Source organism: Coregonus lavaretus, assembly GCF_964263955.1.
Source record: "Coregonus lavaretus genome assembly, chromosome: 4".
Classification (NCBI taxonomy): domain Eukaryota; kingdom Metazoa; phylum Chordata; class Actinopteri; order Salmoniformes; family Salmonidae; genus Coregonus; species Coregonus lavaretus.
This window is the reverse complement of record NC_139991.1, coordinates 69,422,530-69,449,483: the sequence shown is the minus strand read 5'-3', so window position 1 is coordinate 69,449,483 and position 26,954 is coordinate 69,422,530. Positions and strand designations below refer to the sequence as shown.

Here is a 26,954-nt window from a genome sequence, read left to right as displayed (position 1 = left end):
CCAGACAGCTCTGTACATCTTCAACAAACAGTGATCCACAGGAAGATTGAGGAACAGCCACAGGAAAAAGGAAAAGCTTCATTACATCTTTGCTGATACAGTACGTCTTTTATAATAGGATCCTATTTCTTCATTTATCAGTTCACATTTCAGAGCTCACCAAACAGCACCGCTGCCAAAGGTTCCACTGGGGAAGGGTTAAACTGACGCACAGGCAAGAAGGGCTGGGGGTGTCTGGTCGAAGGTGTGGTGCACGTTGAGATCAAAGAGTTTCGTTGGGGGGAGTGTTCCCCGAAGCTCACTGATGTAGTAGCCAGAGGAGAGGTTTGATGGTCTCTGAGATGATTGGAGGTGATTACTGCTTGTGCTCACCCCGTAAAAGTCCCTCTTTACTCCAAATTCCTCATTTAGTCCCACTCCGTCCGTGCCCAAAGGAAACCTGCCTGGAGAGAAACCCAATAGGGGGGCCAGTGTTAAATTACATACTGAATTAAAACATCCTGCCTCGAGAAGACAAGTGCGAATGACAATAAGCAGTAATTCAGTATAACGCAGGACAGTGGGGTAAAACATGAATTTACAGGTTATATACGATGTGTGATGTCACATTTCACAGCGGGTCGAGGCACAGCAATGACTATTTCGACTCAATTTGGCGTTGCGCATATTTGAGTGCTGACAGCGATAAGACTAATGCCCAAACATTTTAGCCTGATGAAGACTTCAATGGAAGAGAAGAGGTCATAATATTGCGTATTAAAGGTTATAGGGCCCACTATTTCATCGTTGCCCTGTCGTGCGCTTTTAGGATTGCATGCTCACTGTTAAAGCCCTCATCGCCTGTCTTTATTTGAACACAAGAGAAGGCTCTGCATGTGTGCAGCACATTTGGTCTTTCTCAAAGACTAGTTTTAGCACCCAACTTAACTGTGGCTGGTTTCTGTGAGGTTGGGGGGTGAACTCGATTCAGCTTGGCCTGAGAGCTGGCCTATGATCCAGGTCACCCCCCCCCCCCCCCCCCCCCCCCCAAGCCCATGCCCTCAACACCACCCCGCCTCCATCCTATTGCCCCAGACTAATCGTCCAGAAAATCAAGCATAGTTGTTGACCTGATATGTGAATTGCTTCAGGCTCTGTCTGCTATTGCCGAAGGCCGGTGGAAAGGGGAGGGCTATATAGAAGGTGGGGTATGAGGCTAGTCATGAACCTATTCTCAATTCTTATACAGTTTACAGTCAATACACTTCATACACCTAGAAGTTAAGGACATCAACTCCCCAATCCATGGACTCTGTATGCCTAAAATTCAAGTGCTATACTTAAGACACTGTCAGCAACAATGGCATCTGAACAGGACGGAATTATCTAGGAATGTCTAGAGGTGGTTTGAATTGTGGCTTAGATTGTTCAAATATAATAGTTTAATAGCCAAATCTGTGCCTATAAAAATATTGATTTCTGGTGGTGTCCCCCAGGGCTTTAATCTGGCCCCCTTTCTATTTGGAATATGTTCTGCTTTACACTTCTCACATGATTCCACTGGGTGATACATGTTTGTGAGCCATTTTAAGATCCTCCCTAAAGACCACACCATTGATCTATTCTTTTTTTTTTAACAGACCATAGGCTTCCATTAACACACCATAAAATGATGTGATTACTGAGCTGTTTTGTAAATTCAGAGAAGTCTCTCACTGCCAAATCTCATAGCGACTCGTCAGCCTCATATTTTCCCATGTAATTGTTTACACAGGATAAAACAAAGAAATGACCAGAAACCAAGACTAAAACAGAACACATCTTCTTAATATCCACTGTCACCTCTTAAAACCAAGCAATGCGACCACATTTATTTTGGTGTTGATTGGAGATAACTAGAGCAAAATAAACAAAGTTTATCCCTCAATTATAAAGGCGGGTATAGCACTCGGTTTTTGGGCCTGCTGCTCTACTCTGTGTTACTATGACACGTATTTAGTAATCAAAGTGACTCTAAAGTGTAGTGGCTTCAGATGTCCCTGCATGGGAATCCATGATTGAGTGTCTGTTATTTGGTCTACACCCAGGAATTGACCAAAGTAATGGGTGTTGGGGACAAAATCGACAGGGAAGTGCCCACAAACTAAACAAACCATTTGCTGGTTGGAATTACACCACAGTCTAAATAGGGAATGTCAACTCGGGGTTGAGTGAACTAAGATTTTGGTTGTTCCAAGAGCAGTGTAGCTGAAAGTATGCCTTGCCATTTTATGAAACCTGGAAACTTCACACTTTGGCATTGTCAGAAGTCTCAGGATTTGAATATCCCCCATGTTTTTACTAGACACACTGACTGCCATGTTTCGTACAACATGTCAGCTTACTGGGGAGGAGGATGAGGAGTTGATGAAGAGTAGGAGAGAGGGAAATACCCCACCACCCTGCCCCCCCCCCCCCCCCCCCACACACACACACTATCACCCAACCCCCCCCCCCCCCCCCCCCCTTCTCTCAGAGTAATTGGCGGTTGACGAGACATTGAGCCTTGTCCAAGTTTCACGTCACTTGCCTCGGTCCCTGATTCTTAGTGAAAGGGCGATGGGGTGGAGGAGGCGCCCATCGAATCCCATGTGACAGAAATGTTGATAATACGCCTGGCCCGGGCGGTGTGGGTGATGGGGCGAGGGGGGCATAGTGATAAGCACCGCTCAGATCGCAGCGTTGCTCCCGGGCGCCAGACAGTGATCCACCTTGAAGGCCCCGAGGGGACGATCGGAGCGACGGGGCCTGTCGAGCAAATGTGCTGTGATCCCTGCTCCATACATACACACACACTCACACTCACACTCACACACACACACACACACACACACACTCACACACACACAAACAATCTCACAAACACAAACACACACTCACTCACACACACACACACACACACACACACACACACACACACACACTCACACACACACAAACAATCTCACAAACACAAACACACACTCACTCACACACACTCACACACACTCACACACACACACACACACACACACAGTTGACTTTAAACTGACATAAATAGCATAAATAGGTGAATGTGAGGATCAGGGTAGGCTGTTTTATTTGAACCCTGAGGGCCACAAGGTCTGCTGGTTTCATTGTCAGCCACTGTACTCCGTCAGCCTCATTTCAAAGTGATCATACAGACAGGAAGTTCTAGCTAACCTGAATTTGGCTCATTAGAATGACATTAGATGGCATTGTGTTTAGCCTCCTTCTACCCAGGGCAGGCTTCATATCTAGCTATTAGACAGTATCTTCTGATCCCTGGTCAGATTGTCTTCTACCCAGGGCAGGCTTCATATCTAGCTATTAGACAGTATCTTCTGATCCCTGGTCAGATTGTCTTCTATCCAGGGCAGGCTTCATATCTAGCTATTAGACAGTATCTTCTGATCCCTGGTCAGATTGTCTTCTATCCAGGGCAGGCTTCATATCTAGTTATTAGACAGTATCTTCTGATCCCTGGTCAGATTGTCTTCTATCCAGGGCAGGCTTCATATCTAGCTATTAGACAGTATCTTCTGATCACTGGTCAGATTGTCTTCTTTCTCAGCAATTTTATAGAATTATGCCCATATTTGAGCAAACATGATTACAACATTTTAATTGGCCAGGGGACCAATAGTAGTAATTATGAAGCTCCACGGAAGAAGTGAAGCGAAATGTTGAACAAAACAACTCTTTTTTAATATGAAATAGCTGATACTGCAGCTATCAAACAAATGTTTATAGCTACAGTGGGGGAAAAAGTATTTAGTCAGCCACCAATTGTGCAAGTTCTCCCACTTAAAAAGATGAGAGAGGCCTGTAATTTTCATCATAGGTACACGTCAACTATGACAGACAAAATGAGGAAAAAAAATCCAGAAAATCACATTGTAGGATTTTTAATGAATTTATTTGCAAATGATGGTGGAAAATAAGTATTTGGTCAATAACAAAAGTTTCTCAATACTTTGTTATATACCCTTTGTTGGCAATGACACAGGTCAAACGTTTTCTGTAAGTCTTCACAAGGTTTTCACACACTGTTGCTGGTATTTTGGCCCATTCCTCCATGCAGATCTCCTCTAGAGCAGTGATGTTTTGGGGCTGTCGCTGGGCAACACGGACTTTCAACTCCGTCCAAAGATTTTCTATGGGGTTGAGATCTGGAGACTGGCTAGGCCACTCCAGGACCTTGAAATGCTTCTTACGAAGCCACTCCTTCGTTGCCCGGGCGGTGTGTTTGGGATCATTGTCATGCTGAAAGACCCAGCCACGTTTCATCTTCAATGCCCTTGCTGATGGAAGGAGGTTTTCACTCAAAATCTCACAATACATGGCCCCATTCATTCTTTCCTTTACACGGATCAGTCGTCCTGGTCCCTTTGCAGAAAAACAGCCCCAAAGCATGATGTTTCCACCTCCATGCTTCACAGTAGGTATGGTGTTCTTTGGATGCAACTCAGCATTCTTTGTCCTCCAAACATGACGAGTTGAGTTTTTACCAAAAAGTTCTATTTTGGTTTCATCTGACCATATGACATTCTCCCAATCTTCTTCTGTATCATCCAAATGCACTCTAGCAAACTTCAGATGGGCCTGGACATGTACTGGCTTAAGCAGGGGGACACGTCTGGCACTGCAGGATTTGAGTCCCTGGCGGCGTAGTGTGTTACTGATGGTAGGCTTTGTTACTTTGGTCCCAGCTCTCTGCAGGTCATTCACTAGGTCCCCCCGTGTGGTTCTGGGATTTTTGCTCACCGTTCTTGTGATCATTTTGACCCCACGGGGTGATATCTTGCGTGGAGCCCCAGATCGAGGGAGATTATCAGTGGTCTTGTATGTCTTCCATTTCCTAAAAATTGTTCCCACAGTTGATTTCTTCAAACCAAGCTGCTTACCTATTGCAGATTCAGTCTTCCCAGCCTGGTGCAGGTCTACAATTTTGTTTCTGGTGTCCTTTGACAGCTCTTTGGTCTTGGCCATAGTGGAGTTTGGAGTGTGACTGTTTGAGGTTGTGGACAGGTGTATTTTATACTGATAACAAGTTCAAACAGGTGCCATTAATACAGGTAACGAGTGGAGGACAGAGGAGCCTCTTAAAGAAGAAGTTACAGGTCTGTGAGAGCCAGAAATCTTGCTTGTTTGTAGGTGACCAAATACTTATTTTCCACCATAATTTGCAAATAAATTCATTAAAAATCCTACAATGTGATTTTCTGGAATTTTTTTTCTCAATTTGTCTGTCATAGTTGACGTGTACCTATGATGAAAATTACAGGCCTCTCTCATCTTTTTAAGTGGGAGAACTTGCACAATTGGTGGCTGACTAAATACTTTTTCCCCCCACTGTATGAGATATCTCAAAGTCGAACGTGTATAATCTAGTCGTTTCAGCAGCGTTAAGATAGCTTCCTGCTCCTGTAGAATGTAGACAGGTGTTAGCAGGCTACTATTACCATTGTTTTGCACTTGACATTACGATCCCCCAGCTGTGGCTAGTGTAAGCAAATAGCTGACTCACCAGGTTCGTGTTCAGTGGGTCACGCAACGGAAAACAAAAAATGAGTGTTTCTTATTGGACAAGTCCAGGTAGTCCCTCTATGTTTTAATCAGTTTTCTTCCGTTTGGTGCATAATGGACACAACATATTGTACTACTTCCTTGATATCCATAACATTACATTTACATTTTAGTCATTTAGCAGATGCTCTTATCCAGAGCGACTTACAGTTAGTGAGTGCATACATTTTTCATTCTGGCCCCCGTGGGAAACGAACCCACAACCCTGGCGTTGCAAGCGTCATGCTCTACCAATTGAGCTACAGGGGACTACATGAGGTACATTCCTAATATACTGTACGTGGACGACCCAAATTCTATGTTAATTATATTCCATATAATAATTCACATTTCCTGTTGCTGCAGGATTATTCCTGTTGCTGCAGAAGATTTTACATCTGTAGTTTGTGCTTGGTGACAATTAAAATGTACCAGATCATGATCAAATACTTTCAAATACTTCAAAGGGGCAATCTGCTATTGCTACATCAATTTTTTGACTTTTAAATTAATTAAATTTACCCATTGATTCTTGAAGAATATAACTTAGAAATGCCTCATGAGTTTAGTTCAATTGTCGGTTCCCATCAGAACAGAACCCAACAAATAAGCTTGTTTTATCTTTTGTTTGTAAACAAAGTCATTGTAAACAAACACTTTATAGCCTCAAAACATGGTTGAAACTATATTTCTGATCTCATAGATGGTCAGTCCTTGCATTTATAGCTCTGTCTATGAATTTGAGATGGGTTACATTTCTTCAGCCCCATCCCTCAGCTATTTACCAAATCAGTGGCAGAGCGCCGGTTTTGTTATTGTTTGAACTGCAGATTGCCCCTTTAAAGTATTTTAGGTGCATTTGATTTAGCTTGCCAGGTTTAATGGAACCAATGGAATAGTCCCAAAAATGTGACTATTAGGAATGTAAGAGTACATTTCCTCTCATAACATTGTAATTTCTTAGTAGATCTTAGGTACATGGTAAATAATATAGCCAACTTTTTTTTTAAGTCAAACCATTTTTATTATTATCAACTTGTGGTCACATTAACAATTACCTGTACTATTGACCTCTTGCTGTTGACCATACCTCAAAACTTCAAAATTGCAGACTTCCTGTGTTCTTACTCTTTCTTTTTCGACCAATTCCCCTCTTTCTGTACAGGATGACTTAAGGCCAAAAAACCAAGCAAGAGGGTCATTAAAGAGAAAAAAACACATGACTGTTAAAGCTTCAGTTTATATTTATTTTACCAAAGTTATTTGAATACGTTTTTAAGAGAACATTCTTCAGACCTCAGTAATTCGACTCAGCTGGTCTGGATGACGCTGGTGCCATGTGAAAATTGAACACATATTGCTCAAACTCATAGGAGAAAGGCTCCCTCTACGAAACGTCTATTTTATGATGAGATTTTTCTGGTGAGCTGCCAGCCACAGCAAGCTGATTTCCTAGTGTGAGTGGAAGCACCGTATTTAAAAAAAAACTGTATGGACAGAAAATGTAGATGCATCCAGTAATTGTACTGTCATTCAGCCTCCTTGTTGTAATGTTAAGAGTTTCTGCTAAACGACACAAATTACAATATAATCCAAATGAGATAAATTATTTTTAAACGTCATTGGAAAAAGGCAAAGCAACGATGTTGAGACAAGGTGGTCTCTCACAGCAACAAAACAGCTGGGGCATTCAATAGTGTGTGGATATCTATCTCTCTTTCAAGACAAGGTGGCCCTCCAACCGGATTCCAACGAACCGAAAATAGAACCCTGTGGAACACCACAAGTATTCCTTACTTTTATACACAGAAAATACAATAAAAACGTCTAGGTTCACGTCTGTGCACATGCATTGTGTGTGTGTGAGAGTGTGTGATATCCTATAGGTAGTAACTTCACAAAAACAACAGACCAGGTCATGTTTTGTCCACCATTTTATGTTTTGAAAGAGCTGAAGGCTTAAGTACATCAAAAGGGGGCAACTGTACAAGAATGGAAGGACAAACAAACAAACTAAAGACTGTGTGGTTAAAGGGATGTTGAATCCCAACAGCAGCTCTCCATGCACACAAGGGTAAAGATAAGGTAAGAGCACCATCCTCATCCATAGATAAAGGTAGTCACAGTCAAAAGGAAGGCAGCTTGATTCTCCATGTCAGAAACACTCCTAGTCCTACCAGCTTCCAGTAGGCACCAAACAGGAAAACAACAGTCCAAAACGAGGAGGTACTATGTGAATTTGTCCAATAAGAAATGCTCATTTCCGTTTTCCATTACAAAACATTTTGCTACTGTGTGTCCGAATGAACACGACCCAGGTAAAGTTGGTTTACTTGCCAACTACACAAATCCCTGATTTAGTTTCTCTGTGTATCAACACCAATATTCAGACAGGTCCCCACAAGGAACAGTTTGGTGGTGACAATTTCAATCAACCATGTTTTGTGCAGACAATTCCAAATAAGTATTTTGAAGTGGTCTTTTTGATTTTTTTAGATTAGGGGTGCCATTGTTGGATGTACCCATAAAGCATCTCAGTTCTAAGCACATTTCTTATGTATTATAATCCTACATTGTGGGGACTTTTAGAATCAAAATCAGAGTGCTGGGTTTCAGAAGTAAGAACATAAAAATACCTTCAGACTGAGGTATGTACGGTGTGTGTGTGTGTGTGTGTGTGTGTGTGTGTGTGTGTGTGAGTGTGTGCGTGTGAGTGTGTGCGTGTGACTGTGAGTGTGTGTGTGTGTGTGTGTGTGTGTGTGTGTGTGTGTGTGTGTGTGTGTGTGTGTGTGTGTGTGTGTGTGTGTGTGTTTGTGTGTTTGTACGTGTGCATGACTGCCCTCTTTGACGTGTGGAAGTGTATATGGTACACTATACTGAAATAAACTGATATAAACTCTATGTCGTGACGAATGAGCCAATATTCAAATAGCCAGATAATATCCCCAATATGAAAACTTCATCCATATGTTACAGCTATCAATTCGTAATCCAAACAGTGTGATGCTGAAAATTCGTTAGATATGTTGTAGCTACTTGTGTTGTGTATTCAAATGGTGACTGTAAATAGTATCATTGCAATTCCATCAAGCAACGAGTCAGATATCAATATACATTATATCTAATTTCTGTACATGACAGTTTATTGTTACAAAATATTGAAGCTGTAACCAACTATTACTGGTGTGTACTGCAAGTAATGACTGAGTCTAAAAGATTATGACCATGATATCTTTATATTAACTTTATCAATGGAATTCTAATTCTCATCCATGCTATTTCTATTTCATCGATCAGTCCTCACTGTGTGCAGAGTGAATTGTAAAATAGATTGGCTTTTATTGCCATGTTGTAAGCATATGCAGTTTGTCAGTGGTGCACCCATCCTTCAACTAAATCTTTCAAGAAATATGCCACCTAGATCAGACATCTATCTGATCAGGTTTTCCTCAGTGTCATAAAATGTATAAGGCACGCTAGAGTCTTCCGGATAACCTTGCTACAGTACTTTGTATCTGCATTTTACACTCCCCAATGTTTTTTCCAAATACATTTTCAGTTTCACAGTCCTTTTCCATTGTTTTTTTTTTGTTTGTTTTTGATCTCTACCTAGAAACAGAGTGGTCGGGTGGTGGAGTGAGAATCCACATCTCGGGTGAGGGTAGTGTCAGTCTGCCAACATGGAAAGGAAACAAAGATGAAAACAGAAAAAGTATCTTCAGCTCTTGACGAAATCAAGCCGACCGCTCCGTAAGGCTTTAGTTGCTACTCATACAAAGACTAGAAATAGACGGTGCAGTAACCTAAGGTCCATGGGGAATATAATGTATTTAAGTGTCTCACTCTTCAGTCTCTTAGTCTTTGAGTGAGCTGGAGGGGTGTTGGATGGGTTTAGGGAGGGGTGGGGTGGGGTGGGGTGGGTGATATCAGAAGAGGCTGGTAAGGGTGGTCTGGGATGGGGTGGGGTGGGGGTGGGTGATATCAGAAGAGGCTGGTAAGGGTGGTCTGGGATGGGGTGGGGTGGGGTGGGGGTGGGTGATATCAGAAGAGGCTGGTAAGGGTGGTCTGGGAAGGACTCATACTCATGGAGTCGTGTGGGTCCATGCCCCCCGGCACGGCGGTCAGTACATGGTTAACCGACGGAATAGAGGGGCTGGTCAGGTCCGTGAGGGCGGTGTGGGTGCTGGAAGGACTCATTGAGGCGTTGGAGAGCTCGGAGTGAGGGCCCGAAGGCGACCCCCCTGGTAGAGTGGACCCATCCGACACCTTGTCCATCCCTGTGCTCTCCTGACGTAGGAGGTTCCGTCTAAACTTGGCCCGGGCGTTTTGGAACCAAACCTTCAAAGAACCAAAAAAATATTTAAATGATTGCTCATTAGAAAAGTGTTAGTGTGGTAAACAAAAGCCTGGGCTGCGGGGGGGGGGGGGGGGGGTTAGAGAAAGAGGGGGGAGGGGGAGACTGTTTCAAATCAAAACGACAAACATGAAAAATGAAATTCATCAAAGCCAAACGTTGGCTTTGTTGTCCTCGTTTTGTTCATTAGATCCGTGTTTTACAGCATGTCTGTTTTTTCTCATTTGCAGTTGTTTATACTTGTGCAAATGGTCCGTTGTGTGTTTTTGAATTCCCCTATCGAATGCTAAACAGCTGGTATGATAACTCGCTGACACTTTTTTCTCACATAAAAAAATACATTTAAAAAAGCTTTAGATCCTCTCTTGATAGGCTATGACTTATACCAAGAGATATCTCTACTGATTGTGTGAGGACTAAATGTTTTTACTCTTGTGTAATTGTGCAGATTATGTTGAATGGGATGGAAATAGGTTGGCCATTGGGATAATCGTATTACTTAAGCGATTACATAAATCAAAAACTTCCCTGCTAGATTTGTCTTGCATTTTACACCATTGTTATTTTCATTATCACCACAGTACAGATACAGGGAGCGCAATTTATAATATTATGTTATGTCAATATTTACTACTACTACATGTAAAACTAGTACGCAATACAGTGGTGGAAAAAGTACTAAATTGTCATACTTTAGTAAAAGTAAAGATACCTTAATAGAAAATGACTAAAGTAAAAGCAAAAGTCACCCGGTAAAATACTACTTGTCTAAAAGTATCTGGTTTTAAATGTGCTTAAGTACAGTGGTGGAAAAAGTACTCAACTGTCATACTTGAGTAAAAGTAAAAAGTTAAGTAAACGCTTTACATCAAATTCCTTATATTAAGCAAACCAGACGGCACAATTTTGTCTTTTTTCTATTTATTTACGGACAGCTAGGGGCACACCATTGCTCAGACATCACTTACAAACACAGTATTTGTGTTTAGTGAGTCCGCCAGATCAGATGCAGTAGGGATGACAACGCGTTATATTGATAGGTGCGTGAATTGGACCATATTGCTGTCCTGCCTGAGCATTCGAAATGTAACAAGTAATTTTGGGTGTCAGGGAAAATGTATGGAGTAAAAAGTACATATTTTCATTAGGAATGTAGTGGAGTAAAAGTAAAAGTTGTCCAAAATCTAAATAGTAAAGTACAAATACCCCACAAAACTACTTAAGTAGTACTTTAAAGTATTTTTACCATCAAATTAGGCCCAGGTTGTTATCAACATTATCATGTGTTTCATTGCCACATTATCACAGCACAGATAGTACCTTACCTTACCACTGAACACCACTAAACAATCAATTTACAGTAGCATAATAGCGTTATCATGACATCTCACAGTTAATACATTATCATACTCCTAAATACTACATTACCACAGAGGTAAACATTACAGCATTACCAGATCAATGCAACCACACAGCTAGCCTTGTTAACGCATTATCACAAGGATAAAGTGATGCACTATCTCACTGCTAAACTGAGCATGTCCAAATACAGCCCTTTGTGGATTCCTGCACAGGCCACAGCCTCATACAGTATATTGAATACCATGGTGAACTCCGTTTGGATAAAATGATCTGAGAAATGAAGTAGCTTGGGCTCAGAGATACTGTATGTACATGTTGGGACTGTGGTGCACTAAACCGAAGCATGCAGATATCCAGAACAAATAAGTATGATGTACAGTATTTGTGACTGGTGAAATGCAATGTAGTTTGCACTTATCCAATGAGCATCAAGGCCGGTATTCGTCTCAGAGTAGAAGTGCTGCTCTAGGATCTGGTCCCCCTGTCCCTAGCATCTTTATTATTGTTATGATCTAAAATGTAAAGCTGATCCTAGATCAGTACTCATACTCTGAGAGACTTTTTCAATATGGGCCCAGCAGTGGACTATATACAATAACATACATGTGTGTAAATAATTATCCTTTATAAAAGGAATCCTCTTTCTCACCTGCAGCACCCGTTTGGTGAGACCTGTCTTCTGGGCCAACTGTTTCAGGTCCTTGGCGTCCGGATTGTGGTTGATGGCAAAGTAGGATTTCATGGTCCTCAGCTGGTGGTGTTTGAAGGAGGTGCGCATACGCTTGGACTTGGAGCTGGAGGAGTAGTGGGAGTCTCGGTCCAGGTGGTCCCCGTCATTCTCGTTACAACTTAACGCTGGAGGGGGCAGGACAACACACACACTTTAGTTCATGGTTACGATATGATACAATACATTATGATACCATACCATACAATAAGATATGTACGATACTTTGTTGACCATTTTCATGGAATTTAATTTATTGTAATCTCCCGTGGGCAGATTCTGCGTGTAGACCGGAGAATCTGCCGAGATTTAGTGGGCTGAGCGTTTCTTTTTGCGAGGGTCGAAACTTCGCAATCCGCCGGAACTCTAAATTTCTATCAAGTATAGATACAGTAATGTATCACGCAGCTGACCAAATTACGCGAGATTTTACTTCTCCGTTTACTGAGATTACATTTACTGTTCTTATCATGTCATCATTGGGATTATATAATCAGAGTTTTTCAATGTGTTGTTGTTGTTGTTGTTGCTGTTGTTTTTGTGAATGCTATGGCAGACAGACTGTGTGTCTTATTTGTTGACAGGAAAGCTCATTACTCCTTAATACCCACAACTCTGAGAGAAAATGAAATAAATAATATAAATAAATAAATAAATAATATGTGGGGTTGACATGAAAAACGCACGAGATTGACTGGGTAGCAACAAATATCTTTAGTGTTCTCATCACTGTGTAAGTAGTACAGTGTAAAAAAGTATTGCAATTGCTCATTATTAGACTGAGGTTACAACATGTTTCCTTTTTGCTTCTGTAAGTACAGTGTAACAATACAATAGTTGTTGTATTTACTGGAAAAATCACTGTAAAGTGTTACTGATCATTCCTTAAAAAACTGAGACAACAAATCCATTTGCCAAAAGAGTCAAGAGGTAATACAATGGGAAATGCCTAGTGCATATTAAGGACTTTTGCCAAAAGAACACCTTCAGGCTTAACACAGAGTTTTGGCTGCTGGAATTCACCACACTGCAGAAAATAAATATGGCATGCATTTTCACAGTGAAGGGTCAGTGTTATGCAGTGCAGTCAGGGTTTGATATACTTATTTTTCACTGTGAAGGAACAGTGTTATGCAGTGCAGTCAGGGTTTGATATACTTATTTTTCACAGTGAAGGGACAATGTTATGCAGTGCAGTCAGGGTTTGATATACTTATTTTTCACAGTGAAGGGACAATGTTATGCAGTGCAGTCAGGGTTTGATATACTTATTTTTCACAGTGAAGGGACAATGTTATGCAGTGCAGTCAGGGTTTGATATACTTATTTTTCACAGTGAAGGGACAATGTTATGCAGTGCAGTCAGGGTTTGATATACTTATTTTTCACAGTGAAGGGACAATGTTATGCAGTGCAGTCAGAGTTTGATATACTTATTTTTCACAGTGAAGGGACAATGTTATGCAGTGCAGTCAGGGTTTGATATACTTATTTTTCACTGTGAAGGAACAGTGTTATGCAGTGAAGTGAAGTCAGGGTTTAATAGACCTATTTTTCACAGTGAAGGGACAATGTTATGCAGTGCAGTCAGAGTTTGATATACTTATTTTTCACAGTGAAGGGACAATGTTATGCAGTGCAGTCAGGGTTTGATATACTTATTTTTCACTGTGAAGGGACAATGTTATGCAGTGAAGTGAAGTCAGGGTTTAATAGACTTATTTTTCACAGTGAAGGAACAATGTTATGCAGTGAAGTGAAGTCAGGGTTTGATAGAATCTGGACCTCAAAATGATGATGAAAGAAATTTCAACAAACACCCTCAGGTGGCAGCAACATTCTAAAACAGAAAGAAAGAAAGAAAGAAAGAAAGAAAGAAAGAAAGAAAGAAAGAAAGAAAGAAAGAAAGAAAGAAAGAAAGAAAGAAAATAGAAAGAAAATAGAAATAAATGCCTTATTTGATATTGTATAACACTGCATGCTAGAATTTCATTAGATTTGAGATTTAGGGTCAGAGAAGTGGGTCAGAGAAAAGAAAGATAGGTCTAGGCCTATATAAGTTGATTTATTTATGTATTTATATATCAGATTTGGAGGGAAATTGTGCAAATAATACTACCCATTTATATATCAATTGTACACCACAATCCTGACTAAAAAAATATATTTGTTTATAAAATAGGCCTTTAAAATAATGTATAAATATTATGTAATTACATTTTCATGTTCATGGTTAGTGAAGCACACTCAGAACTGTACATTTCAAAATGTTATGGAAAGCAAATCCAAAATCTCTTTTCCCAAAGCAGAATGCCAGAGAATTGATCTAATCTTGTAACTATTAGCGCCGTTCATGTTTAACTCAAGTGCTTACTACAGCTTTCGACTATTCGCCTTTCTTATTCAAATCACCTTATGCCACCGCAATATTGAGCTACACAAATGTAGATTGTATATCAATACAACCTATTCTCAAAAAACAGATATGCAGCACAGGAGGTTGGTGGAACGTTCATTGGGGAGGACGGGCTCGTGGTAATGACTGGAGCGGAGTAGGTGTAATAATGGTGTCATTCCATTCCATTCGCTCCGTTCCGGCCATTATTATGAGCCGTCCTCCCCCTCAGCAGCCTCCACTGATATACAGTATATCTAGGCCTATCCTTATTAGGCCTGATCCTACTCATGTAACTAAGTATATGAATGATAAGTAGGCATACTGTATAACAAGTATCGCTTTTCAAAATGTCAGTCGTGTGTTTTTTCCCACAAAAGTATTACACATCAAGAGCTACTAGGTGGTGCGCAAGTCGGTTCTTTATTTATGAAGGGATAACATATAACTGGATGTGGGAGACTTGCTCTCCAGCCTCACTGGGGAAGTTTTCATCAGGATTCTACACAGGTGCTCCCATCTTCTACAAGCAATCCGACATTGATTTACCGACCCAAAAACCCAACAAACTGCGAGACTCAACAAGTGAAAGTGGGGCTGGGAATTTGGTCATCTCTCTCTTACTCTCTCTCTCATCTTTTTTGAAGTCCTACTCCCCATCTGAGCTATTTTCCACTTGTCTGCTTCTATTGTCGTCTAAAAATCTTTCACATCGAACCACTCTCTTTTTTTAACGAGCCAAGTTCCAAGTTTTGAGATAGGTTTTAGAAGACTAAATTGACTGTGCATGAGAAAATGTTCAATGGAAATAAGTATAACATTTTAAATCATATTCAATGGAGTGTTTCAAGAGATTATTTCATTATTCACACGTCACTCTGTAGCATGTTGAAATGGAACATACAGAGTATTAGCGTAGGACATGCAGAATTGAGTAGGCCTTCAGAAGCTGTTTCTCTTTGAATGCATTCATGTCGTTTAGTTAGTGGTTTATGCGTGTTCATTTCGCATTTGTTTCTTTATTATAGATAGTTTATCTTAATCTATTAGATTGGAAGTGGACGCATGCATCAGTAGGTCCAAGCCCGCTCCCATTCCACAAATCAACAGAGGCCTCCATTGAACGTCTCATTTTTCCCAAACAATACATCTTCTTAGAATAATGTTGTCTAATAAAGGTGAGTTATTCACTAAATCAACATAGATATCCATCAGATTAAAAATACGGCATGCTTAGTCTGTGCGTAAAAACATCCAAAGCACAACATTGTGCAATATTACGTAAAATTAGATGGAACCATTTAGTTTATGCATAGGCCTACTGATTAACTTCTCATTGTTTTCCAACGTTTCAAAGTTTGTATAGCCATTTGTATTTCCCAAAACAGACTAAATATGATCATTCTCACTGTAAGTAGGTAACCCAGTCCATCGAAATAAGCGACAGATCTTTTTTAGAAGAGTGTATTTCCATCAAACTAAAATATTTCAAATGAGTCCATCAGTCCACTCTTTAGCTCTTAATTGTCTTTCATTCCAATAGAGATATCACACACACTATGAAATAGAATAGGCCTTTTTTCTTTCATTTCAACATTAGTCAACCGCATTACAACTGTGTGTTACTTCTTCGTGGCACTTTTGTAGATGACCATAAAACCATTAATAGCTAACCGGTATATGCAAAGTCGTCCTACCTGCGTTGTAAGCCGCCAGATCTGCTCCAGGCCCGGGACTTTTCCTTTTCCTCGGCCTTCCTTTCTGTCCCGTACCGACGCCGTTGTAATACGGCATCCCCAGCGAGTTGCCCGTGCCGCTCTCGCCAAGTCCTTTGCCCGAGGCTACATTCCCCGCGTGATTGAAATGCGCTTGATATTCCCCTTGTATGAGTGTCTCAAAGTGGAGCCGGCAGTACACAAGACTGTCCCGCATTCCGAAGTGGTCTCCAGTCGTGAGCATTTTGTTACAGCTAGTACAGGTGAAACAGTTCAAGTGGTAGACCAAGTCCCTCGCCCGCATGACCATCTCCGACGCCGATATCCCGAGATGGCACCGGGCGCACCTCTGGACGGAAAACCTCCTGCTTGGGAGAAGAGAGCGGATGACACAAACACGTACAGAATTTAGATTCACAACATGGTCAGCAAACTTTAGTTTGTGGACATTATGATGGAGAACACTGATGTAAAGTTGTTATTAAGCAATACAGGCATATGAATTATCATGCGTAAAAGGTTTCATGCCTTCAGGCCTTCATATTTGTTTGTGTATTCTTGTCCTTTTGCCACTTCAAAATATGATGTTTTGGTTTAGACTAGTAAAGCATCCAAAGCAAGCACAGGCCTGTCAGAATCATGGAATAGTATAGGCTAATTTGTTGTAATTTGTATGAAAAATGTATGCACTCACTAACTGTAAGTCGCTCTGGATAAGAGCGTCTTCTAAATGACTAAAATGTAAAATGTTGTAAATAATGAATGGATAACAAGCTACCATGCTTTGGGAACATTAGCCTATACCATCACTGACTCTCTGAAAGGGGTTACAGGCTTGTCATTAGAGTAGCAGAAGCTGGTGCCTAGAAGTGTTTGTAATAAGTCGCCTAAGTAGCATGCTAGTTGTAGGCGTAATTGGATATCGCTCTTGTTTTCATGCTTGCTTGGCCAGTTGTTGTTGTTGTTGTTATAGCTGTAGCGTTGTATCTTGGTTACCTGTAGTAATCTTCTTTGCAATAGATGCTGCCGTCTTTACTAAAACAGGTAAGCTCGGACTCGAGGTTGAGTTTGCACTCGCAGCACTTGAGACAGCGCATGTGCCACTGTTTGTCCACCGCGAGCAAGTAGTAGCGGTCAGATATCTTTCCCCCGCATCCAGCGCACAAGGCCACTCGGTCGCTGTTGATGGACGTCATACTCTGAACAGGGAAAGGGAAATCAGTTTTATGTTTACAATAAGAACACATGTTTGATAGTATATCACCAAGGGATGTCAAGGCCAATACCGTATAATAGTGAACATTTTACGCACACATATTTCATATTTGTTCATATACTTTTTAGGGATACAGCCATGAAAGCAACAGATAAATGGTAACACTAGATATACCCTAAATGTGGGATGATGTAACACGTAGGCCTAACACGTATGCCTAAAATGTAGGCCTAACACGTAGGCCTAGGCCGGAAAATTTGACAAATGAAAAAAAAAATCTAATATATATATGTAATTACGCATCCTTATCAATATTTTTTTCAAGCGCATTTTTTTCACATGAAACGCTCAATATTATCACAAATTAACGAATCGTGTTGACCTATTGCAAAAAGTATTCGATTGGGCCTAATAAACGAATAAAAAAAGAATCAAAGATCAAGCATTATAATTGTATTTAAAGCAATTGAATGCTTCTGCAAGATAACCTTATTTTATATGGGATATTTTGGACAATTCTTACAACAATGCTTACCTATCCTGCTAGCTATAGGCGTAGATAACATACAGTACCTACCTAAATAGGCTATCAAAGTGCTCAAGATTATTATCCGTTTGAATTAATGATTGGATTGTGAATGAACATGCATGGCCTTAAAATGGGAAGACATAGGACCATGTTTAGTGTAAACGTTTTTACCATAATTCTAGGTGGGCCTATGTACATGCATCTGGAAGGAAACTTCGTGAATCAAATGATAAAGTTATTGTAGGCTAACATGTTTTTTCAGAGGCATACGAAATACTAACACTTTACGCACACACGGTTTGCAAATATGAACGGCTAACGGCTAAGTGCTACTTGCTATCTTATAAATAATTATATTTTAATCACAGTTTACTTTCTAAGCATATATTCCCTCGAAATGAAAGCGTTATTTGTGCTTTCACATGCCTGAACAGCACAGGTCCTTCTTTAAAAAAGCATTCACCCACCGGCTCAGTTTCCCCCATGTCTATAGCCGAACTGATGGCGGTAGATTCGCCCTTCACCCTCCGGTCCATCTCGTCGATGACCCCCTGCATCTCGCCTCCGGGGAGCCCGTGGAAGAGCATCGTGGAGGCGGGAGGGCTACACTTGCAAGCGTCTCCCTCAGATCTGCAAGCCAAAACTTTCATGAGACGCAAATTTAGCCCATGCATTTAAGGTGAATGGCTCCCATCTATTGAAAGATGGTAGACTACGAAAAAATATAAAGATATTGGGAAAACATTTTCTTTTCCAACACTGTGATTTATAATTGCAGGCATTATTATAGTAAATATTCAGTTTTCTATATAGGCTATAGTTTACACCATCTTTGAACACGTTATGAAAATCATACAAAATAGCCTACTACTTACAAACAATAGCTCAGAAGTGTTATAAAAACATACCAGCAAACCACAATGTAAATTCTGGATCCAGTAATCGCGATCAATTTGCAGATTTCAAGATGCACAAAAATGCACCAATTTCAGTCTGTCATCGGATTAAAGTGATCAAGGACTATTGCAAACGTTCAACTTGCATTACGACAAAAATGGAAAAGGCAAAAATTATTCCAGGAGACAATACAGAAAGAAAAAAAAACTAAAAACACGGCAGAATTGTAGTGGTGGGTATCCTGGCCTCCACTCTTGAGTTCACAACAGCGAATTTCAATACTGCTTGTGGATGCTGGTGCAAAACATTTCAAAACCGACGACTATCGATCGAATATAACAGAATAACAAACGCGAGGAAGGAATGCGTAAAAACGCACAATTGTTCGTGTCCAGCACTGGTTATTACAAAACAGACGTTGTTTTCTTACAGGTATCCAGCTCTTCCACAAAGCGATCACTGTGTGTGTGTGCACTTTAGGAGGAGGAGTAGACTATTGGTTCGATGAGTACAAATCCCTTGTCAAGACTCTCCGCACCGGCCTCACAGCCTCGTTTCGCTTCCCACCTTCTCCGTACCTATAGCTACACTCCGCGCCTTTTCTACGGGGACTCGTACGTCACGCAGCTATTTCACTCGTTCATTGGTTTGCAAACGTCACCAAAATTATCCTTATTACAATGTAGCTCGAGTTTGAAATGTAAAAGCCTAAATGAAGACCGTTATATCTATTTGTGTTGTTCAGCGTTATGTTTTCCTTATGGTCTTGGATGTCACTGAAATGATTAGGACGTTTTAATCATTTCTATAAAAGCCAAAAGGATTATTGTTATATTTTGACCATTTTCAGAATACTTTTCATGTAATTTAATCTTAGGACAAGTAGTGTTTACATAACAATGCATAAACATTTGCAAACATTCATAACATATTTAAATTTTTTATTTTGCACGTAAAAAGTTATGGTAATGTCTCCAGTTATTGGAAATTGTGTGATGTCAGAACACATGCACCATGGTATGCACATTACAGTAGAAACCTTATTTCTTTATTTAATTATTTGTTTAGGTACGGACTGTACACTGCAATTCACACCATGCAATAAACTAAACTAAAACTGAACTAAAATCTAAGAAATATTAGTAACTTATAGATGCTGGAATTCAAACACACTCCCATTTGTGTCATTTACAAACTATACTAGGGCCATGTGAGGGATCTACCTAGTCTGGAAATAGACGTAGCTCATACACAAACAATTATATTTCGCTGAAACAAATAGCATACTGTTTACAATCCTATTGATTGAATTTGAAACCAGAATACTAGGATTAGGCTATATATAACTGAACGTTGTTACGCTTTCTGAGTTTATCACATTGGACGGTGAATTTGAACGCACTATGGCAGTTGGCACAGTGCGGTGTGTGTGTGTGTGTGTGTGTGTGTGTGTGTATGTGTGTTGATATGCGTGCCCGCGGCGTGTGTGATATTAAGTAGGCTAATCTTTAGTCCATCTCAGAAATGTTACAGAAAATCATTGTTTGTTTTTCCTTTGTTTTGTTATATAACTGTAATTACTATTAACCTAATGACCCCATTGTTGTTTGTATTAATTGTAATAATTAGGCCTATTTGTAGCTTAGCCTTGCCAACTGATTGTGTAAAAGAAGAACGAGAAAATCCGAAAATGAACTATAGGGCTAACTACACCCCAGACAGACGGTCAATGTCTGACTCCGCCGTGGAGTGCCATCCATCTCAACAAAGGGAAAGTGACAGGTGAACAAATCACAGGTCCTTCGTTACCTTACTGCACCTCTTAGCGACGTCATCCTTTCGCTGCAGCCGCTGACTCCTGGACCATCTGTTCGCAACCCCGACAGGCACATTGGACAACACAATGCCCGGACCAGCTCCGTCGCAACAGCCGTGACTTAAACTCCAACAAAGAAGAACAACGCCTTCGGCCGCAGGGGACGGGGGCTCTACGTCGCCCCCGACATCATACCACCAGCGCTGGGGCTGCAGCAGAATAGCTTGTGATTAATCCATGTAATTAACAGCCATTGAGCGTGGCCTTACACTGATTTTACCTCCATATTTCTTCATCTGTCAGAGTGGCTATATTGGCTAACTTTCTGGGACTCATTAATGTGTGGCCAAATGAGGCATCCGAAATTTAAAAAATGTATTTCGTTATTTTTTTGTAGGGAACATTGGTTGTTTTAATGTAGCCACATAAAGCAATATGCATTTGCTTACTCTTGGGTTATGCCATACCCTTGACATAGATATTTACGCATTTTATCCACTTGGAAAACATTTTTGTTTTCTTAGCTATAAAAATAACCAAATCTGACAAATAACAATAGGCTATAATAATAATAATAATAATTAATTAATTTTGTGTTGTTATTTTTTTTAGGCTATTAGGCTATTATTTACATTGGTAAATCAGTGGCTATGCACATAAACATTGCCTATAGGCCTATTACACGTTTATGTCACCGCAATAATCCTCAGTAGAGACAGCATGGATGTAAAGAGTGCTACCACTCAACCAAAAAGTGTTACTTTGCTTGTTATGTGAGGATTAGTTTCGTTTAGTCACGCGAAGCTGGGAGCCTATACTGTTGACACACAAACGCTCGCGTGCCAAATGAGACGTGTATTGCATCGTTTGCGATTCGTAACGCACCGCGTCTGTCTTGGATAACTTGGTCTTCTGAAACACACCGGGAGAAAACGTCGTATTCTCAGGGGTCCCGGTGCTGTATTCATGGCCATAATTGATGACACAACATTATTATTCTGCCTAGAATGCTGCTGGACACAGCGCAGTGGCATTCAAACAGATGCAGCGTCCCATAAAATAAATAAATAAAATGTTAGGCAACGTTTCACTTTATACAGTAGCGACCAAAGTCAACATACAATGAATGTCTCGTCTTAGATAATCGTTTTACTAACTAATCAGAGATAATATACATAATAGTTCTACTAATCACTAATTTTGTTATGAAAATGTACTTAATGAAACATAGGCTTTCAATAACCTATAGTTTTCCAATTGGCGTATGTAAAACATTAAGTCAGTTGATAAAGTTTATGCATTTCCATATTATATATTGTTTTACATGGGGTTATGCTACAACCAAAATTATCAACTAATTTTCATTATTGTCTTACAGTTTTGTGGTAAAGAAAGGAACAGTAACAAAAAGCAGTGCATATTTTGCTATAGGCCTTTTTCACAATTCTCCAATTAATAGATTATTTTAAGGATACCCATCCTCACCAGCATAATTTCTCTGCCTTACAGAATCTAGGTCAACTTAAAGGGACGTTTAAAAAATGTTCTACTTCATATAAATCATCTCCAGCACAAACCCCAACATCAACATATGGCGTTTCTATGTTTTGTATTAAAAAAGATAGAGGAAGATAAGTGTTTCACATGACATCATCGGTGTGCATCATGTGATTTTAACCAATTATGAGTAGGCATTGCCTACTAATTGTCTACTAATTGGTTGATAATGTCATTGGAAACACTTCCTCTATCTTTTTTACTACATTTTTTTTCATACAATTTTCACATATGTTGATGTTGGGGTGGTGCGGGAGATGATAAATATGAAATTGAAAATAGTAGAATTTTCCCTTTAATACCACATCAAATATAATGTTGTATCAAACAGCTGGTAAAAAAACACACAGGAGACATTTTTCCCTATATCATCACTGTACAATGATGTACTCCATTAGGCTATCAACATTCAAGTATTTAAAGATGTATAGTATCGTATCATAGCCTATAGGCTATGTAGGTTAAGTCCACCACATTGTTGATGTTTCTTCCACTCAGAGAAACTCACATACATCACCTGGCTCTTTCATTTGAATGAGAATGTCTCCCCAGTATATCCTTGAGTTTGAGCGAGCCTCTTTAGTATATTTTTTTGGCCCGCGTGCTGCTCCAGTCCTTATTTATCAGTACGCGCGCTTCAAACAGGCCTTAATGAGATCTGTGATCTCGCGGGGAAGTGGGATATTAACTTCATGACTACTTATAGTGAACATCTACCTTGAGAAGATTTCCCGTGTATAAAAGAGAAAGGGCGGGACAAGGCAAGACGACGTTTTGCTAAATCACTGAGTAAAATTGAGCTGAACTATTTGTTTGTTCTTCAAAAATAATAAGACACATTAAATTGATAGGCCTATTCAAATAGGCGGGGTCAGTGTCAAACGAGAGAATGGGCCTGTGACGTTAATTCAGTGGTAGGTGGCATGTGTTTTTGATTCTGTGTTGGAGGCTTCAAGGATAACATTTAAGCATGTCCAACACTTTCACATTGACAGGCTTGGAGTCTTTGCGCTTGCCAAAGGCGCGAGCGCATGGTGCCAAGACTGGCGAAGCATATGGCACATTTTCGCTCATACATTCAAACGATATGTTATTGTGTATCACTTAGGCCTACTTAACCTCCCCAAGCGAAGAGCCTGAGCAAATAACGGATTGGAGAAGGATCTAGTAAAATAAATAAACTCCTTCGGATCTTTTGAGTGAGAAACAATGTTTGCAGCTTTTGTGCAAACATCCAACACCACACATTATTTGGGTTTTGATGTAATTATCAAGTTTTGGAGCTCATCCTGAAACAAACACAAGAATATCCTAATGACTCGGCAAATAACAAATATTTTGTCCTTTTAGGTGCTGTGTCTTGAGGTTTCCTAATCGATGTGAACTGAGGTATTTTTGTATCTTATAATTTCCCTCTTCGTTGAATACTTCAACCACTCACTTCCGATTTATGTAATTAGTGCTTGTTTGTGCGCGCGCGCCCCTGAGCGTGTGTGTGTCTCTATAACGCCACCAGCTGAACATGCGCCAGCGACTCAATTTCTCGCTCAGAAGAAGTGATATGGCGCATTGGAAAAAGCTGGTCTCTGCAGGTTGCGAAATGGCACAGCATGGATTATCGAAATTATTGGACAGGTTTCAAAACATAATGCATGTTTGTTTGCACGATCGAATATTCATTTCATCCTACTCTACATGTTAATTTCAAAACATGAAACCTGTATATAGGCCTTTGGAAGTGAGAGATGTTAAAGGTGTCCTTTCAGGTATCAATTAGTCTACTATAGCTCTATAATTTAAAATAGGGGGAGATAATCTTATATATGGGATAATGTCTTTTTTTTAAATTAGCATAGAAATTCAGTTTGGAAAGAAATTGCAAAACAACAAACGAAAACGAACGCGTAAACTGAAATAACATTTCGAATCCTCTCCACTTGTTTGAGGTAAAAGGGATCCACATTTCACTTGCTGAGGATGAATTAACTCGATTTTGGGTCAACAATGTGTAGGCTAGTATAGCCTATTACAACAGCTTATGCCGGTTTAACAAACAACCCACTAAGAAGACCAGTGAAATCCATTAACCTGCAACAATGAGATGCCAACAGTTGAAAATAAACCGTTACGAAATTATTTTACATTGAATACCTTAACTCAAATACCTCGGGATTTCGACGTGTATCAAGGTGTACCATGGTAGGATTTAGTTACACATACAGCCTATCTGTAATCTATTCAATTAAAACAACGTGAAGGTGCAGAAAAGTCCCCCTTGTAGCACAAACACGAAAGAGCCTTGGTACGTCCTAAATCCGTATGCAAATAAAAACTCATGTAATACCCTTAATTGAATAAATGCATATTTATCATCTACGTCCTCTGTCTGGAATAATGTTAGCTCATGCATTAAACATTAAGTTACCCACGTCTGCGCGCGTGGATAAAATATGATATTGTGAGGGTTTGTTGAACAGAGGTTAGTGGTATCTTGTATCCTCACTCTCAAACATTTGCTCTTATCTTCTTTAAAGGCCCAATGCTGTCTAAAACGTGATTTTCCTGTGTTTTATATATATTTCCACACTATGAGATTGGAATAATACTGTGAAATTGTGAAAATGATGATAATGCCCTTTTAGTGTACCAGCTGTTTGAAAAGACCGCCTGAAAGGTCAGCCTGTTTTGGTGGGATGGAGTTTTCGCCTGCCCGGTGACACCCCAGGCCGTAAATTAGTTAATAGACCAAAAGAAAAGAGAGTTCCAAACCTCTCTGCCAATAACAGGTCATTTTCAGTTTTCCCATCTCCACTCAGACCACTCCCAGACAGGCATAGCAAAATTCTTGCTTCAGAAATTGCTCTTTGTTAAGAAGCTAATTTTGTTTATTTCTGACCAGAAAACAATCACAGAAAGGTACTTAATTGTTAGCCAGAAATGATTTCATATTGAGATCAAAACGGCTACATAGGAGCTTTAAATAAATCAACACCTGTGGATAAAGGAGAGATTACCTCGGTCTCCCTGTGCACAGGTCATCCCAGCACCAGCACCACCACCACCACCACCAACAACAATACACTAATACTTTTGTCTCCTGTTTTTCAGTTTATTTGTTGTTGATAAAAGTATAAAGCTCTTTCAAAACCGTTATTTATATATTCTATGTATTCATCTAGCTGGTAATCATTTGTTTAATCTCTCAATGTCTGCGTTCAAAACGCTCGCTCAGATCTCCTTTTGAGCTGGAAGACTACATCAATTTTGATTCCCTTCGCGCTTAAGTTGTGATGCACCTTGGCACCAAGGTTCCTGCATTTTTGGGGGTCTCTGGATACAGGGACCATGATCAAACCGCGTGCTCGTTTCCACACTTGATATCGTGCGCATTGCACAGTGGCACAGCTCCCGATTGCTCGCTTTCATTTGCCAGTTGTACATTTCCGATAATAATATATTATTTATATTTCTTGATATGGAGATTCTAATGAATAATAAGATACTCATAACATATGGAATATTCAACTAATTCAAATGGAACAAAAATGCTGCAATGTATTATCAACGCAGAGGGTCACCATTTTTGCTATAAAGTATCCTAGTTGGCTTACAATTGGGAATCAACTCAACTGTTTTGGTTGTGGCCCTAGGCTACATATGCCCAAAATAGCATTGACTAGAAATCGATATTCATATGTATGTTTTCTTTATTTGATGAACTCCTTTGATTGAATAGAAAACGTCAATATTGTATGCTCTCTGGTCTTTAATTCAAGTGTATCTATCATTTAAAAACTGCACTATAATGTTGATGCTTCAACACTTTGCGCGTTTACTTGCGCGCAAGGGGTTAACTTTGCGCGACTAGAATGAATTTAGTGATATATTGTTTTTTCTTTTCTTTTTGGGATGGGACCCCAACTTTACTTGCTAATAAGTTCAGCACTTTCCCTTTGCCTTCCCTTCCGATACACCGAACGAAAAGCCCACTCCACATTTAAATCCCTCACCCTAATCCTCATTGTTCGTTTAAAATGAAGGGGAAATTGGATTTCTCTGTCTCTCTGTGTGTGTGTGTGTGAAAGAGAGAGAGAGCGAGAGAGAGAGTGAGAGAGGGAGAGAGAGAGAGAGAGAGAGAGAGAGAGAGAGAGAGAGAGAGAGAGAGAGAGAGAGAGAGAGAGAGAGAGAGAGAGAGAGAGTGGGAGAGAGAAAGAGTGTGAGAGAGAGGGAGGGAGAGGGAATGAGAGGAAAAAAGAGAGATGGCGAGAGAGGGAAGGATTGAAAGAGGGAGGAGTAGAAAGAGAGAGGGAGGGATGGATGGAGAGAGAGGGGGGCATCTTGGGGGTGGTGGGTGGTTATGAACGCATGCACAATGCATTAAACGTATACACATATGTTTAATTGTTTAATAATAAGCTAAAAGCCAATTAAGTATGATAACATCACATTTCACGATTTTCTCCGGAGTTGCACTGTAAGATTATCTTTATTTATTATGTACATTAAAAAGTGAAACCAATAAACTGGCATTAGAAATAAGGGCATCTATATCTTCATATGAAATATGTATCTTCAAGGACTATAACCAATTTATATTTAATTTCATATAGTCAGACAAGAACCTCATACATTGTAAATGACAGAACATAAGGCTACTCAGGTGCTTCCGCAATAAGCCTGCATGTCACAAGAGTACCAAGCCACAACCGTGGAATATGGAGTATGGACTAATGTGCATTTGAATGAGATGTTGACACCTAAAAACAACTGGAATTGAAAACAGTGATGTGGTCCACAGCT

At 40.1% G+C, this 26,954-nt stretch overlaps 1 protein-coding gene across 1 annotated transcript; it reads right to left on the bottom strand.

The window, feature by feature from the left end:
• Positions 1-9,627: 9,627 nt before the first annotated feature.
• Positions 9,628-18,558, bottom strand: LOC311127724 (LIM/homeobox protein Lhx2-like; the record flags this gene model as incomplete). Its single annotated transcript, XM_084159592.1, has 5 exons — positions 9,628-9,924; positions 11,952-12,157; positions 16,122-16,504; positions 17,136-17,338; positions 18,352-18,558. The coding sequence occupies 5 exons, from the start codon at positions 18,556-18,558 to the stop codon at positions 9,628-9,630; spliced, it is 1,296 nt and encodes a 431-aa protein (XP_084015718.1).
• Positions 18,559-26,954: the final 8,396 nt, after the last annotated feature.